We start from the raw sequence: 17,206 nt of genomic DNA on the forward strand, positions 1-17,206 counted from the left end.
CTATAATCTATGTCATAAGAGGAATGATTGAAGGAACTAGGTATCTTTAGCATAGTGTATAGGAGACTTAGGGGGTACATGATAATTTTTTTCAAGTATTTGGAATTTGATAATGTGGATGGTGCAGTGGATAGAGTGCTGGTCCTGGAGTCAGGAGGACCTGAGTTCAAATCCTGCCTCAGACACTTTCTAGCTGTGTGACCCTGGACAAGTCATGTAACCTTGTTTGCCTCAGTTTCCCCATCTATAAAATGACTTGGAGAATAACTCCAGTATCTTTGCCAAGAAAACTCCAAATGGGCTCATGAAGGGTCAGACTTGACTGGAACAATTCAACAACAACGTTGTCGAAGAGGGGCTAGATTTGTTTTGTGTAGTTCCAGAGGAGAGAACTAGAAACAAGAGGAAGTCACAAAAAGGTCAATTTAAATTTTATGTACAGGAAAATTTGATAAGTCGAAAGTTATTCCCAAGTAAATGGATTGTCTGGCAGGTGGTGGGTTCCCCCTCACTGGAGATCTTCAAGTAAAGGTTGGATTTTCACTTTTTGTTATGTTGTGTTGGGATTATTCTTTGGGGATATAGATTGGACTACAAGTCCACTAGGGCCTCTTCCATATCTGAAATTTGATGTCTGATAATAATATAAAACTATTTCATAATCAATTGGTTTCTGTTTTAATCCTGTAAACCTAGACTTCCAACACATTATGATGACTGTTTAAGAGAAATATTTTTTAATATCATGCCTTCAATTTTATAGAGGACTTATTACAGGACAAGAGAATTTAAGAGCTAGAAAGGAATTGGAGTGGCCATTGGAGTGTAAGGGAAAAAGTGAAGACGTTGGAATAAAATCTTGCCTCTGATACTTCTGAGGTGTTTGACTATGTACAAATTGCTTATCCTCTCTGAACCTCAGTTTCCTCATCTTTAAAATGGGGATGATAGATTTAGAGCTGGAAAGGACTTCAGAAGTAATATTGGAAAAGACCTTAGATTCAAAAGACCAAGGTCTCCCACTGTATCCAGGGCCATCACCAATCGTCCTGATCTATGTCTTGCCACTGGACTATAATGATTCTGAAGAAGAGAGAGAGTGAGAATGATGACTTTGCACAGCCCTGCCTCACTTAAATCCAATTCACTTGCAAGTCAAGACATCACATTACCAATGTCACTGGCCTGCTTCAAGACCGTAGGATGGACAATAACAAACAATAGTAAGACCAATGACATCTATAGTCCTACCTCATAAGGATGTTGTGATGACCAAATTGGGTACAAATTGCTTTGCTAGTCTTTAAGAGCTCCAAAATTGGCTGCTGTTATTATTAAACTTCCTTTCCTTGTCTTTTAATCCTTATAGCAAGGGCACTTGCTGGTCCAGTCTTTGCTAACTCTAAGGCACAATAGGTTGCTCTACCCCTTTTGTGGAACTTAAGGCTCTGTAAACCTGGGAAGGCCATATAAATCTGTGGACTGAGTCTTCGTTGGCTTACTTAACTAAGTTGATGATATTCAACACTAAAATTCGTTGCTTGGTTTTTTAACAGGTCAAGAAGCCACTCTCTCTTTTGCTTCCAATGCATCTTCTAATGATGGCCAAAGCTACATATTTTGTTGGTCTTTTGGGATGTTTCAGAACACTGAGTCCAGTGGCTTCAGATAATGGCCTTTAATGATTCCTGCTTATAACTTTCTTTGTTCCCTAAATGTGTTCCCTTACACTAAATGAATAGTATATTGATGAGAATTTTTTGAACACTCCTATCTACCCCTTTCTCTACTACTGACTTAGTGTGCAAATGGATTTTGCAGGATAGATGTGCCTTCTCTCCTCTGAGAAGTAGTGTCAAAGGATCTGTAATTCTCTTTATCTTTTTGTTAGCTCTAAGTTCCCAGCCATGACAGTACTTTTGGCAAAACATCTCAGTGTCAATCTATCTTTATAACTATATCCTCGATAAACACCTGAACTCCATTCCCGATAAGTACAACAACAAATGCTGGTGGTTAACACTGTTTAGAAGGACATTTAGAACAAAGAAAGGTAAACAGACATGCTCAGAGGAAAAGGCTTGAGTTTCCCATTAAGGAGTGATAGGAGAGAAAGGAGGGCGGTAGGTGCCACAGTGGATAGAGCATCAGGCCTAGAATCAGGAAGACTCAATCTCCCTGAGTTCAAATCTGACCTCAGACACTTATTAGCTGTGTGGCCCTGGGCAAGTCACTTAACCCTGTTTGCCTCAGTTTCCTCATCTGTAAAATGAGCTGGAGTAGGAAATGGCAAACCACTCCAGTATTCTTGCCAAGAAAACTCCAATGGAGTCACAAAGAGCCAGACATGACTGAAAAACCACTGAACATACAGGAAAGAAAGGTGATATAAAATCACCACCTTTGGGTCCAGGAGTATTTTAGCTCACAGCTTCTGTCTCAAATGTACATCATGCTGATTAGTCCAAGCACCTCACTCACAGGGTCCTAGCCCCTTTCTTTTTGGTGGTTTCCCTTCCTTTCTGCAAGTTCCATGTAGCTTGTCTGTTACCTGAACTCAGTGAACTTTCCAAAGTCACCCAGAGCTGTGGCCTATTATTCCTCATCCTTTAATGCTTTCTTTCTGATACACTCAAAGGGCTTAATTTGCACCTCATAAAAGGATCACCTGGTGAGGCTGAATTTTTATAGTTAATTTAACAACTCATTATCCCATCTCTTTTCTGTGATTAGGTGTGTGAAAAATCAACTTCCTTACACTCACATCAAGGTTCTTGTACAATTCTGTTTCCTGACAGCACCATAGAATTTTAGAGTTAGACCTCAGACACCATTTAGTCTAGTGGTATCAAACTCAAATAGTAAAAGGCGGCACTAAACTGTACGTAAGGATCTCTGTGAGTATATTGACTTAGAAAACCACATATTAAAATAATCTGTATTTTATTGTATTTTAATTTATTTTGTTAAATATATTTCAATCACATTTTAATCTGGTTCAGGGAGGGGGGCCCTCAGGAGTGTTGTGGGCCATATTGAACCAATGGGATGTGGTTTTTATCCATCTGATCTCATCCATACCCCTTTAAAGATCAGGAAACTGGTGTTCAGAGAGTTTAACTGATAATTCAAGGCCACACAGCAAGAGCTAGATTCCAAGGCTTCTGACTCTCAATTTGGTTCCTTTCCTATGATAGCATATTGCTTTATATAGACTTTCTATAGTTCTGCCTCATAGGCTTGACATACTGTTACCCGGAAGATTTGTGCTATTTGTAAGACTTAGAGATGCACTTTCTGTCTTTGAGATATTTTATACCATTATTAAGTATCTAACTGCTGAGACTATCTGGAGAGGTATGTGTTTATTCCTAATTTTAATTTTTTACCTCTAAGTTATTTTCCTCCTCATGATAAAACGTTGTCTTTATTCTTGAGGTGACTTGTTTTATTCTTTTAAAAAAAGGTTTTTACAAAATTAAAAAAGTTAAACCTGTGAGATTTAACTTGTTTGTACATTTACTTGTTCCTTCTTTAGTAAATCTAATAAATTGATCTGGCATGGTTTTCCTACTAAATCCACAAAGCTATACCGGTTGATGTCAAATTATCCTACCCTTTTGTATCATGTCAGCTTGCTATTGGAGGTAATCTAAGTGCTCAAAGGGGATAAATGAACTAAATACACTTATGATGTTGATAAAGGCAATAATTTTGTTTCCTTTCCAGCTTTATATCAAAACACGGAACTTGCCACCCTGTATCTCACCAAGTCTGGCCCGAAATCCCAGTACAATATGTTACTCTACATGTCCAAAACTACCTATTCATGCTGGAATCATTTAACTGAAGCCATAAGGTAAGGTAGGTAGGATGTTTCGAATAGTGATAGCTTATTCTCTGATGTTTTATTCAGGCTTGCCTGACAACACTTGAAAAGTGAAAAAAAAATTACTAGGTTTCTTTCAACCATAACCTATTAAATTAACCTGAAGGTGGTTTAAAACAATAGTTTGCTTTCTCTTAGAGTAGCACTTGCAGAATTCAATAAATAAGTGCCAGAAGAAAAGATACTTAATTAAACATAGAAACACCTGTGTTACCTGTCAATCTCTAGAAAGCTATGCTAATGGAGGTGAGTGATGATGTAGATAATCTAAAATGGGGGGTGGGGGAGGAGATCCTAAATAATGTATTTGGGCTTCTTAATGTGTTTACATACGCACCTAGGTCATGTAATGGACAGAGTATGAGACTTGGATTCAGGAAAAACCTGAGTTCAAATCCTACCTCAGACATTTGCTAGCTGTGTGATCAGGGGCCACTATAAAAGTAAGGAAAAAATTTTATATCATCCATAAACTTTAATTTAACAGTTTGTACTCTACATGTAATCTTTTTTTCATGACCAAGAGGATGTAATAGTGGAGGGCCTGAATCATAATAATCTTGACATTGTCACTATAAATGAAAAAAGAAAGAAATTATAGCTAAATGGAAGGATGAATCTCAGTCTTTCATCGTAGAGGCAAATAAGGGTATTGACTGAATAGCATTTTTTGGTATTCCCAAAGATAAGAAAAATTATTTCATCGATATTTGTTCATCTTATATTGCAAATAAATAATGAGTATTTGCAAAAAGTTCACCATGAAAATAATAGTATATGAACTAATATCTTTTGGAGAGGATGAGGAGGTAAAGAAATTCTATGAAGAACTTTATAAAACTCACCATATTAAATCAACACGTACTTTGGTATTACCTGGCTTCGAAGCAAAGCCAGGAGTAGGAGAGGACGGTGAGAAACATTTTGGAAAACAGAAGTATTGAATCAAGTTTAAGGAAAGAGAAAGTCTAAAGACTGGTAGACTGGGTAGCAACCTCACACATATATATAATGAATACTTTTTTCAAAAAAGAGCATTGGTAGGTAAAGGTTATGTGGAGCACAAAATAACATCACACATAAAAGCCGATTATATGTTTAAATTATTTTGGTAATTTTGAACTTGACAAGCACTAACAATCATGAATATTTTAATATAGAAAGAACAGAAAAGAGAATTGTATATGAAACTATAAACCCCCATTTCCTAAAGTTTGTTTTTTAAGTATATAATAAATTCAGCATGTTAGTTCCATAGCTGTCTCACTTGCCTGTGTTTCCCTCTGAACCTCCTATTGATTAATGATGCTTATTTCTTACTTTTTTTTTGAAGGGGAGGGTGCATATTGTAGCCCAGGTGTGGTACTGGATACTGGCTCATTGATGCAAAAAATATCACCTTCCTGTATATCATCCAACCTGGTACCTCTGCTCACTTCAATTTTCTCAAAGATGGCACACTCACCCCAACTGCCTTCTCACTAGCAAATCTTGGAATTTTTCCCAAAATGAGACTGACCTCAGTCATCACCTCTTTACTATAATTTGTACCCTCTCAGAGAGCTAGGGGTATTCCTGGTGGGGGGAGGGAGGGAGAGGGAGAGAGAGACAGAGAGAGAGAGGGAGAGAGAGAGAGAGAGAGAAAGAGAGAGAGAGAGAGAGACAGAGACAGAGACAGAGACAGACAGAGACAGACAGAGAGACAGACAGAGACAGACAGAGACAGTCAGAGAAACAGAGACAGACAGAGAGACAGAGGCAGACAGAGAGAGAGAGAGAATAAAACCAGTTGAAGTAAAGTTTGTGGGGAAGAGTTAGCTCAACAAGTTGTTCCAAGGGCATTAAAGGATAAAAATGGAAGGAGGGTAACAAATTCAAGAAAATGGAAAGCATCTGTACAGTTTTTTAAGTTGTATTTTTTTTCCTTCTCCAAAGATAGTAGAGCCATCACACTTAGACTCTAACTTCACCAACCCAAATTTGCTTACATTGTGTAAATGACGTTATAAAGAACAAAGAACCAGACCAAATATACACGAAGGAGATCTATATGGGAGTCAACACAATTGTGAAGATATTATGGGATTTATTTACAAGTTATCTAAAGGAAGGGAAGAGGGGCAGCTAGGTGGTGCAGTGAGTAGAGCGCTAGCCCTGGAGTCAGGAGGACCTGAGTTCAAATCTGGTGTCAGACACTTGACACACTTACTAGCTGTGTGACCTTGGGCAAGTCACTTAACCCCAATTGCCCTGCTTTCTCCCCTCCAAAAAAAAATAAAGGAAGGGAAGATACCAAAAATATTGAAAAATGCCAGACCTCATTAATACTGTAAAAAGGCAACTAAAAAAGCATCTACTAACTTATAGTCCTGCTTTCATAACTACATATAATTTTAAAGAAAATAATTTTCACACATTGAAGAAATCTTCATTGAGGGCATTAGGAACATGTTGCCTTTACAAACAATATTACATAAAACATTGCATCCATATTATGTAATTTTGGGAAATTGTAGATGCTTATTGTTCGAATAAAAACATTTATTTGGTATAGCGAATGTTGCCTTCAAGGCTTTCTTCTAATAATAAATCTTCCATCCAATCATCACAATTATTCAAGAAGCCTTAAAACATATGGCAGTGGAGATCAGCAGCTCTCTTTTCATAAATACCACACGATGGGTTAAACCAGAAGTATACCTGCCAAAGATGTTCATGATAGTAATGGAGATGAGTCTCCCATGGCATTCCATCCATCTCATGTTTTCTTAAGATTGCTTTTAAGAATACTTTTCAAACATTCCCCATCCCCGTTTTTTAGTGGCCTCTTACTGAGTATCCTCTTTGGCTCAACTTGAAGGACTGTGTTTGTTAAGGGAGCCTACAGTTGGGCATGTGTATTTATGAGCTCATTAAGAAAGGGTTTATATGTACTCAGGACTCTGGAACATCTAGTAATATGCTGATGCTCAGTAAGTACACATAAGTAATAATAGCTTTTTCTCCCTCAGGGAAGGAAAAAATCAATATATGAGGACATTTGGTATTCCATCAGATGATCTTTTTGAAGCTATCTACAGGTAAAATGAACACTCTGATGATCTGTTCTCTTTATAATTACTGTAGGAGGGAATAAGTAGGAATAAAAACACAAAGTGAAGCTGAGGCTTGTGATTATCCAAATAATTTTAGCAGTGCTGATAGCCAACTATATAATTCAGACCTGTGAAGTTTAAAATTATTCAACCTACAATAAAAGAAACTGAGGCAGAGCACTATATGGGTGAATGGCACTATGTTAAAAGGTCCATGGTTTCCTCCAATTAAGTGGACTTCAGATTTTCCTCACAATCTGAGATATCCCTGGTTCCCAGAACCTTGTTTATATAGGGTTTGATACTCAACTATGCAAAAGAGGCATGGTAAAATACAGAATCTCATTGGTTTATAGACTTTGCTCTTGAGGGCCAAAAATGAGGTATCATCCAAAAAATGATTTATCAGCTGGGGGTGTCACAGGTTGGGGGAAGCACAGGGTATCTCTGCTGACTAAGTGGTCATAACCTGCTGATGTTGGACAAGAGGGAGTGGTTCAGAAATACAAAAATAAGTTGGAGGACTTTCCAAAAAATCAAAGCATCTTACCCACGCTAGGCTTGGTTATGGAATTTGAGCAAAATGGATGGAGATATCTTTGTCAGCATTTTTTTGGTTGTGCAAGTGAGCATCATAGCTGGTAAACAAGTATTGTATATTACATTAAAGTTTGAGGCCCATTATAAAGGCTGACATAATGACCTATCTTATCTCATTATCCTTATATGATTTATGTAAAATATCAAACTGATTAATACTTATTGGAATGGAGTAGGAGTGCAAATGAATCTTTTCTCACTGACCATCTCAAGTCATATCTGTGTCCTGAGCCATCTCAACATGAATCTGCACCAATTAAACCCCCAATCACTTCACTTTGAGTGTACAGACACAGTCTAAAATCTAAGTAAACAACAAAGACAGCTAGATATCTCATTTGGATCTGAAGAATCCATGTAATTTCTCCCTTTGTTTTGGTATATACATTTGTCATCAATGCTTGAATAATGCTTTGATATTAAACTTCTATGAAAGCATTTTAGTCATCTGATGAAATGGAAACAAGCCCTCTTTGATGGTAATAAATGTGTTTCATTATATAAAACTCATCAGGAGAAAGTTACAGAAGGCTTATTGGATCTCGTAAGATCTAATAAGACTAAAAAATGAATTATATAAAAAGATTAAGGTTTATTTCCTAGCCTAGGCAAAATCCAATCCATTACTATATTCCATTTTTTAAAGGTACATTAGTTAGGGATTGCCTTTAATCACTTTTCACAGTGATATATAGAGTATTTATGTAGTTTTTTTTCTTTTTCTTCTCATGTGATTTCGTAAGTATAGTACATGGCACTCCTGAAAAGTAACATTCTCTTTGTTAGGAGGCTTAGAGAATTGTTTGGAGCACTGAGAGATTAAGTGATTTACCTAGGATAATACAGCCAGTATTGTTAGAGGGGAGACTTGAACCCAAGTCCCTTTGACTCCAAGGTTGGCTCTCTGTCTTCATACTGTTTCTTGATATGACATGTGACATAAATATTATTCCGACTACTAGGTCAGAGGAAGAGCTGGTAAAATTCATGCATGGCCTACATGAAATTTGGAGTATTAATGGCAGAGATGTGCTTACTGCATTTGACCTTTCCCCTTTCCCTCTCATTTACGATCTTGGTGGTAAGTATTAGCTAAAGAATTAAGAATTGCTTCAAATTCACTCTGGATGAATGCTGAGAATCAAGGGCTTTCATAGAGGATGAATAAAAATTGTACATGAAGATTAGAATCATGCTATAACTACAGGAAGGGAATAAGCATCTGTATAATTCCTACTATGTGCCAGGCACTGCGTGAAGGGTATCCCACAGCAACCCCAGGAGGTAGGTGCTATAATTATCCCCATTTTCTAGTTGAGGAAACTGAGACAAACAGAGGTTAAGGCACTTGTCCGGGGTCACACAGCTAGTGAGTGTCTAAAGCTGGATTTGAATTCAGGTCTTTCTGACTCCAGCCCCAACGTTCTATCCACTGTTATCACCAGCTGCTGTGGTGATAGGTAAGTTCCTTCTAGTTTGAGGCCTCCAAAAAGACAATCATTTCTAAATTCTTGAGCCCCAAACATTCCCTCTATGTTGTTGGCTTGGTAGAAATTTTAGACAAGGTAGGGTACTGTGTAGTGCTAAGTGGCCTGAATCTGGAGTCTGGAGACCTATGTTTCAATCCTAACTCTACATGGCCTCAGTTGCCACTTAGCCTCAGTCTTTTCATCTGTGAAATGTCCAGGTTAGACTTTATGATACCCAAGGCTCCTTCCAGATGTGAACCTTACGCTCCTTTAAGAGTTTGCCTCAGGGACTGCGGCAGTATCCATGATTTTGTGATTCAAGGAGCCTTACCTAGAGACACTCATTGATAGCCAGAGACATTTCTCTGTGGAAGATTTCTTTTGATAAAGTAGAAGGAAAGATTTCGTTGAGATTTTCGTTAAGGTACTACGAGTGCCCACTTTAAGAAGTTATCATCCACATTCAAATGTTTTGCTATCTGGCTTTATCAATCTCTCTACCATCAAGTAAGCTAAGTAAGTGAATTAATCAAACAAGTAGTATTTGCTTTTGCTGTTCAGTCATTTTTCCGTTGCATCCTACTCTTTGCGACCCCATTTTGTGGAGTTTTCTTGGCAGAGACACAGGAGTGGTTTTGCCATTTCCTTTTCCCGCCCATTTTACAGATGAAGAAACTGAGGTAAACAGGGTTAAGTGACTTGCCCAGGGTCACACAGCTAGTAAATGTCTGGGGCTGGAGATTTGAAGTGAAGAAGATGAGTCTTCCTGATTCCAAGCCTAGTCCTTTATCCACTGTGCCACCTAGCTGAGGGTACTATTTACTAAGCATTGATGATATGCCAGGTGCTGGGGATATAAATGCAAAGAATGAAACAATCTCTACTCCCAAGGAGCTCACATTTTAATGTGAGAGACAAGTACATACAAAATAATACAGTATGTATATGTGCATATATTTTACATATAACAAATAAATACAAGGTATTTGTATACAAGGTAGTTTGGGAGAGAGAATTTTAGCAGTTGCGGGGATCAGAAAAGACTTTGGGGACAAGATGGTGCCTAAACTGTTTCTTAAAGGAAGGGGGGAATCTATGAGGAAGAGGTGAGGAGAGAGTGCATTCTAGGAATGGAGGACAGCTAATTTAAAGGCACAGAGACAGAAGACGGAGGCTCACGAGTGAGGAACAGAGAGAAGGCCAATTTGGCGGATTGCAGAGTATGTTAAGAAGAGCAATGTCCCATGAGGATGAAAAATAGGTTAGGGTGAAGTTGTTCTGGGTTTTAAAAGCTAAATAGGAATTTATATTTTGTCCCATAGGCAATGGGAAGCCACTAGAATTTGTTGAGTCAGATCTGTGCTTCAGGAAAATTACTTTGGTAGCAATGCATAGAATGGATTGGACTGGGGCCAGCTTGAGGCAAGGCGGCCAATTAGGAAGCTGCTGCGATGATCTAGGTGGAGGTGATGAGGTAGCAGTGTGAGTGACCAGAAGGGTCTGCATGCAGGAGATGTTCTGAAGATAGAACTGACAAGATTCGGAGAATGAATGGACATGTGGCGTGAAGGAAAATCACGAACACAAGTTATTATTGAGATCATGAACCTTCAACATTGGAAATAACTGTGACGACAGAACTATGGAAATTTGGAAGAGGGGAGAGCTTGGGGGGGGGCGGGATAATGGGCTCAATTTTTGGCATGTTGAGTTTAAGATGCTCCTGAGACATCCAGTTTGAAATGTGCAGTAGACAATTTGCTATCTGGAGACTGGGGCTGGACATATATATATATATATATATATATATATATATATATATATATATATATATATATATATATATATACACATATTTAGGAAGGATCTGCACAGAGATTATAGTGCATAAATTAAAAAAGTGGTTGAGGAGCATGGAAAAATATACTGTTGAATCTGTTTTAAAAACCACTAGTATAGTCTTCATAGATTGAAAGAAGCTTGAGACTTGAGACGGTGTTAGACCTGGACTTTGGGATTTGGTCTTTAGAGAGGAACAGCCCAGGTAACCCAGCTGAGTGAGCTGCTTCTCAGAGGGGCTTCACCCAAAAGCAACAGCACCAGAACACCACTAGAGGAGAAGAGGCATTAGGGCCCTGGCCACCTCCCTTAAATGTATGCCTCTCTAATAATGCACTCTATGAATGAATGAATAAAAAGACATTTATTAAACACTTACTATGTACCAAGCTTTCTATTAGTAATAGAATAAAGCAAGTAAGTTCCAAAACTGCATGTTTTGACATTTACAACTGCTCAAGAAAGAACTATCCATTCAGAAACAATCCGGGTGAAAAAGCTGTTCTGCCAGCAGAGGGCCACTTACTCTGACTGTCAATAATCCTTAGCAGACTCAGATAGAAAACAACTCTTTCAATTGTATATTAAGTAGCCTGAGGGAGCTATCTCCATTCCTCCTGTTCCATATCTTGTCAATGAGGTCAGCACCACAGCTCTGTAGACCTTCAGTTTAGTAGTCAGTCTAATAACTCTTCTCTCCCATGCTGTCCTTCGGAGCCTCCCAAACCCTAAGCTAGCTCTGGCAATGAGAGTGTCAACCGCATTATCAATGTGTACACTACCAAGGTAAGTTACCTTATCCACACAACCTCGTTGTTATATGCCTGTGAAACCTGGACAGTTTACCAGCACCGTGCCAGGAAACTGAATCACTTCCATTTGAGTTGTCTTAGGAAGATTCTGAAGATCACCTGGAAGGATAAGATACCAGACACTGAGGTCCTTACTCGAACTAAACTGCCAAGCATTCAAACTCTGCTTCAGAGAGCAGTTCTGAAGGGCTGGCTGTGTTGTTCGAATGCAAAACATACACTTAACAAAAGGACTGTTTTATGGAGAACTCACACAGGGCAAGCATTCTCATGGTGGTCAGAAGAAGCAATAGAAGGACACTCTCAAGGTCTCGCTCAAGAACTTTGGAATAGATTGTGTGACATGGGAGACATTGGCACAGAACCGCTCAGCATGGCATTCCCACATCAGAGAAGGTTCTGTGTTCTATGAGCAAAGCAGAATTGAAACAGCTCAAAGGACATGCAGGATGTGCAAGTTTGGAGTATCCACCCCAAATGTTCACATGGACTCTTTGTACCTGATGTGTGGTAGAGCATTCCAAGCTCATATTGACCTGATCAGCCACAGTCAGACACATTGAATCTTGACTCAAGCATAGTGATGTCATTTTGGTCCTCTTTGAGAATGAAGGACAACAACCAACCAACCAACCAATCAACCAACCAACCAACCAACTAACCAACCAGTATCTTGCCACTAGACTCAGATGGCTCTGCAGGAGAAAGTGAGGCTGGTGACTTTGTACATCCCTCCTTCATTTAAATCCAATTCACTTGCAAATCATGGCATTGCCTTCATGTTGTCATGGTCCTCTTTGAGAATGAGGGACAAACAGCAACAACAACAAGTAGCCTGAGCTGAAGAACTTTCAGAGCAAAATACTCAACAGAAAGGCAATTGGGAAAAAGGTGGTGGTAGAGGATTGATCAGGAGACCTTCAATCAGTTTATTTCACATCAGCCTAGTTGATGAAATTATAGAATGTTAAGGATCAGGGAACAGAGATAATGAATTGTTGAGGTCTTAAACAAAGTGCAGGGAAAGGTTTTACACTTTGTTAGGCTTTTATGAAGTGTGAAGAAGCTTTTCAATTAATTTTGATGCAATGATCAGGTTGCTTAAGAATGGCCATACCCTTGGCAGACCTTTAAAAATTAAGACACACTTCTAGTCAGAAAATAGTTCTGAGGAAATGTGACTTCTGATAACAGAAAAGGGAATCATCTATGGAGGTCTTGAGAAGAAATTATCCCTTGATCAGGTGAGGGGGTGTCATGAAGAAGGGATTTCTATTCATAAAGCATGACGGATCTACTCTCTCATTGGATGGAGTCATTACATCCATCAGAGAGCGGGCCCTGTTAGTCAAGGCATAAGACTGAAAGAAGCTTGTGACTTGAGATAGTATTAGAACTGGCCTTTGGGATTTGGTCTTCAGAGAGAAACAGCCCCAAGTAACCCAGCTGAATGAGCTGCTCCTCAGAGGGGCTTCACCCAAGAGCAACAGCACCAGGACACCACTAGAGGAGAAGGGGCGTTAGGGCCCATAACACTGGAGCAGTAAATTGCCTTGGCCACCTTCCTTAAGTGTATGCTTCTCAAATAATACACTCTATGAATGAATGAATAAAAAGACATTTATTAAACACTTACTATGTACCAAGCTTTCTATTAGTAATAGAATAAAGCAAGACAGACCCTGCCTTCAAGGAGTTGACACCCTGGGCGCAAACCAAGCATGTAAAAGAGTTCAGCTGCAAGGGAGAAGGGAAAACTTAGAGATTTCTTCCAGCAACCAGTATCATGAATGACCAGGTCTTAGGATAAATTAGCAGGTCAGATGACCTGGAAAATCTGGAAGCCACAGTGGAGGGTCAGCAGATTGTTAGACATTTTAGTTTTCCTTGTCACCAGAAAGATTCCTAGTCACCCAGTTGTGGACTCATAACTCATCCAAGCTATGTTGCTCTTCTTACCAGATCTCCCTAATGGGCTCTTGACAGCCAGCGAAAGGTGAAGAGAAGGTTGGAAGGCCGTATCTGCTGGAGAGTCTCCCTCTTCTCAATGATGTCATATGCAGTTGTGGGAAAACTCGGCTGTAGGTTTATGGGGGTAATTTGTTACTGTTGCTTCTGCTATGCCATCTCAGCAAATACTTCTTTTTGGGACTAATTCTGTGTACTGACTAAGTAATTTAGGGTAAGACTCCCATTGTTGACTCATGAGTAGTAGTTTTAAGAGTGTGTACCCAGAGAGTACCTTGAACTCTGTGGGTCCACACTGCACCCAAAACTTAAGGTACTTATCTCCCAGAAGCCCTAGCCTGTGAGTGAGCATGAGTTGAGGGAGGTAACCCAGAAGGGATGCTATAGGAAACTGAAGAGAGCAAAACAAAACTTCTCCAATATATGGCATCCTCCATCTTCCTAAATTTGCCATTTGTTTATTGTATGTTGTGATAATATCCCCTTTGTAGTGTTACCATGCCCTAAACTCACATGCAAAGTTTGGATCACTCAGTGGGTAACTACAGCCAAGTTCAAGGTACTCTGTGGGTCCACAATGTCCCATAATGTGGAACCCACAAGTGTGGGTCTTCAATGCTCATCCCTCCACCCTATTTACCTTGAATAGACTTCCAATAGATAGTTACTTCATAGAAAAGATATTTACTGAGATGGCATAGGTTGGACAACAGTAATAATATGAAATAAGCAGAACCACAAAAATAACATGCACAGTGACTATCACAATAGAAACAGAAATAACAGACAACAAAAGAATAAAAACTGAATGCTGCATCTGTATCATGGCCAAGCTTGGTCCCAAAGAACAGATATGAAGACATCTCTCTCCACTTCTTTTCAGAGATTAGTTGTGGAACACTACCTGCATCAAATATTTTTTGATTTATTCATTAACTTTGTTAAACTTCCCCCTGAGCTTTTTTACTCTTTAATATAAGAGCTGGCTGCGTAGGTGGAGTGGAAGGAGGAATATAGTAGAAAATGTAGGTGACATAAAAACAAAAGATATCAATTTTTTTTTCTAAAAAATGAGTAGGTGTGTCCTATAGCTTTAAGGAATTTAGACTTTAATCAGAGGTAAGATGATGGCATAATCAGTGGAAACATATAGTGGAGATATGGCAGTTATGGATTGTTACATTAGTCATTCATGCCACATAAGGTTTTGCTGTCTTGAGGTTACAGGCTTGGTTCATGAGCATTTGAGCCCCAGAGACAAGAAAATTGTGATTTGATGCATCCGGTTGGGTGTATTATTGTGAAGACTGACAGTCGGGTCAGCAAAGAGCCAAAGCATAATGGTCTATGTAGCCTTAGGCAAATAGCTGGAAATCTCTCAATTGTAAAATGAGGTTTTTGGACAAACTGAGCTCTGATATTCATTCCAACTAAATCCTATGGTGTTGTCATAGTCTGAAGGCATGAGATAGTGTCCAGGAACTCTACTGAGTAGCATTAAGACTAGGGTTGAAAGGTTATGATAGAAGTGGTCTTTGGAGCCTTTGAAGTACCAGCAGCCCAGAAGGGAAGAGGTCTATAGCATGGCAACTGTCAGAGGGCTTTTGTTCGTTTTAAAAATAAAGCAGAGTAGGGCTCCTTGCTCAACTCCTCAGTGCCTGGCCAACTTCAGTAACCTAAATTTGAAGGGCTTTCTACAACTAGGGTTTTATCACTGCCTGTATCTTTTGGCCAAATACCCTGGGATTATTAGAACCTGATTTTTTTTGGAGGGGGGGTGTAGTATGGTACAGTGAACTCTTTTGTTCTTTGTCTTTCTGTTCTCAGCATCTACTATAGTCCCTTGCACTTAAGAGGTGTTTGATATATGGTGGAAAGTGAACTAGTTTTACATGCATTCAGGAGAGCTTGCTATAAACCCAGGTTCTCAATGTTTAACTAGCTTTGTCAACAGGGACAATTCATTTATGCTCATTGAGTCTTTCCTAGTCTGTAAAATGGGTATAATCCTACTTGCACAGCACAATTCAGAGGTTTCTTTTGAGGGAGGTGCCTCGTACTATATTAATACGAGCTTTCGTCTTCTAAGAATGCAATAAAGATGACACAGAACAGAAAAGCTCAAGTCAGAGATTGTATTGCAAGATAAGAAAATAGATTCAATTAAAAAATTTGACAGACATTATTAAGCACCTGTTACATACAAGGTACTGTATTAGATTATGACATCTCAAAGATAAAAAATAAAACACACGTAGAATATGTTCCTGTCCTTGAGTTTAAAACCTTGTAGATGGAATGAGACACGTACATGAATAACTATATTAGAAGTCAGAAAATGATTGCATAGGAAGTGAGGTGGGGTGGTCTACAAACAGAATAGCCTGAGAAATTCAAGTGGGGAGGACTTATTTCTAGTTTTGGAGATCACTGCAGGTATCATGGAAGAAGAGTGGCATATAGGAAGGATAACTGGGTTTGGAGTCTGAGACTTTGGGTTTGAATTCCAACTCCAATGGGTACTACCCATGTGGTGTTGAATAAATCACTTGATCTTTTCAGGCCTCAGTTTCCTTATCTGAAAAAAAGTAGAGTTGAACCAGATTACCTCTGAGGCCTCTTCCTGCTCTAAATCCATAATTCTACAAGGTGGCATCTATGGAAGACCTTGAAGCAGGAGAAAGATATCATTAGGCAGAGATGGGGTGGGGCCCTGGAAATACATGGAGAAAAGGAAAATTTCTGAATCCTGGTGCTAGTGAAAAATTAAATGACCAAAAAAAGCAGTTAGCAAAAGGAAGAAGGTGAAGATCCTGGACAATTAGTATCCTGAACAAAGGGCCCCTGGAATTGACTGATTAGTGATGTGAGTGCAACTGGTGTGACCTCCATCTTGAGCTGGGATTCTTCCTCTGTCTTTTTTTTGAGGTTGTTCTGGAGCCCTAGCCAAGGAGTGTATCACCATATATCCCGAAAGCCAAGTGACAATATTTGAAAAGGAAGAGGTGGTACATGTGGCAAGAAAGCACTTTCCATTCCTTGAGGAACCTCGGATCAGTTTCCACATAGGTAGGTCTGGATACCCACAAGGAAAGACTGATAGTGTTCAAGGGATAAGCTTTTTATTTTTTCTTAGTAAAATATATTTGAAGCAATAGGTGACTCTCAGATTTAGATCTGGAAGGGAACATTTTCATCATTTGTCCAAGAGGCCCAAGAGGTAAAGTAAAATTCATCACACAATTAAATAGCTGCATAGATGGGAAGCCAACCCAGGTCCTCTGTCTACAGAGTCACTGCTCTTGACCTTAAACCAAGGCTGTCTCTCTTTGAAGGTTTTGTATTTTATCCTAGAGGACATAGGGAGCCATGAAGATTTGATTTTTCTTGCTGTATTTGAAAAGGTTTTACTTCTTCTTCTTCACCTGAAATGACCCCAATAGTGCCCTCTTCACCCTAATAAAGGAAGAAACTCTGGAGAAGCTTCATTGTGGATGTAGTCATCCTGTCACAATGAGACAAACAGTAAGGGCC

At 39.1% G+C, this 17,206-nt stretch overlaps 1 protein-coding gene across 2 annotated transcripts in view; it reads left to right on the forward strand.

Moving 5' to 3' along the window:
• Positions 1 to 17,206, forward strand: part of ASMT (acetylserotonin O-methyltransferase) — a 32,795-nt gene that overhangs the window by 5,280 nt on the left and 10,309 nt on the right. The window contains exons 3-6 of one of the 2 annotated variants that reach the window (XM_036747735.1): positions 3,730 to 3,859; positions 6,901 to 6,969; positions 8,547 to 8,665; positions 16,601 to 16,741. In XM_036747735.1, coding sequence (XP_036603630.1) covers positions 3,730 to 3,859; positions 6,901 to 6,969; positions 8,547 to 8,665; positions 16,601 to 16,741 — 459 coding nt within the window. The remainder of the gene's footprint in view (positions 1 to 3,729; positions 3,860 to 6,900; positions 6,970 to 8,546; positions 8,666 to 16,600; positions 16,742 to 17,206) is intronic. The other variant, XM_036747736.1, reaches the window with a different exon arrangement.

Source organism: Trichosurus vulpecula, chromosome 2, assembly GCF_011100635.1.
Source record: "Trichosurus vulpecula isolate mTriVul1 chromosome 2, mTriVul1.pri, whole genome shotgun sequence".
Lineage (NCBI taxonomy): Eukaryota > Metazoa > Chordata > Mammalia > Diprotodontia > Phalangeridae > Trichosurus > Trichosurus vulpecula.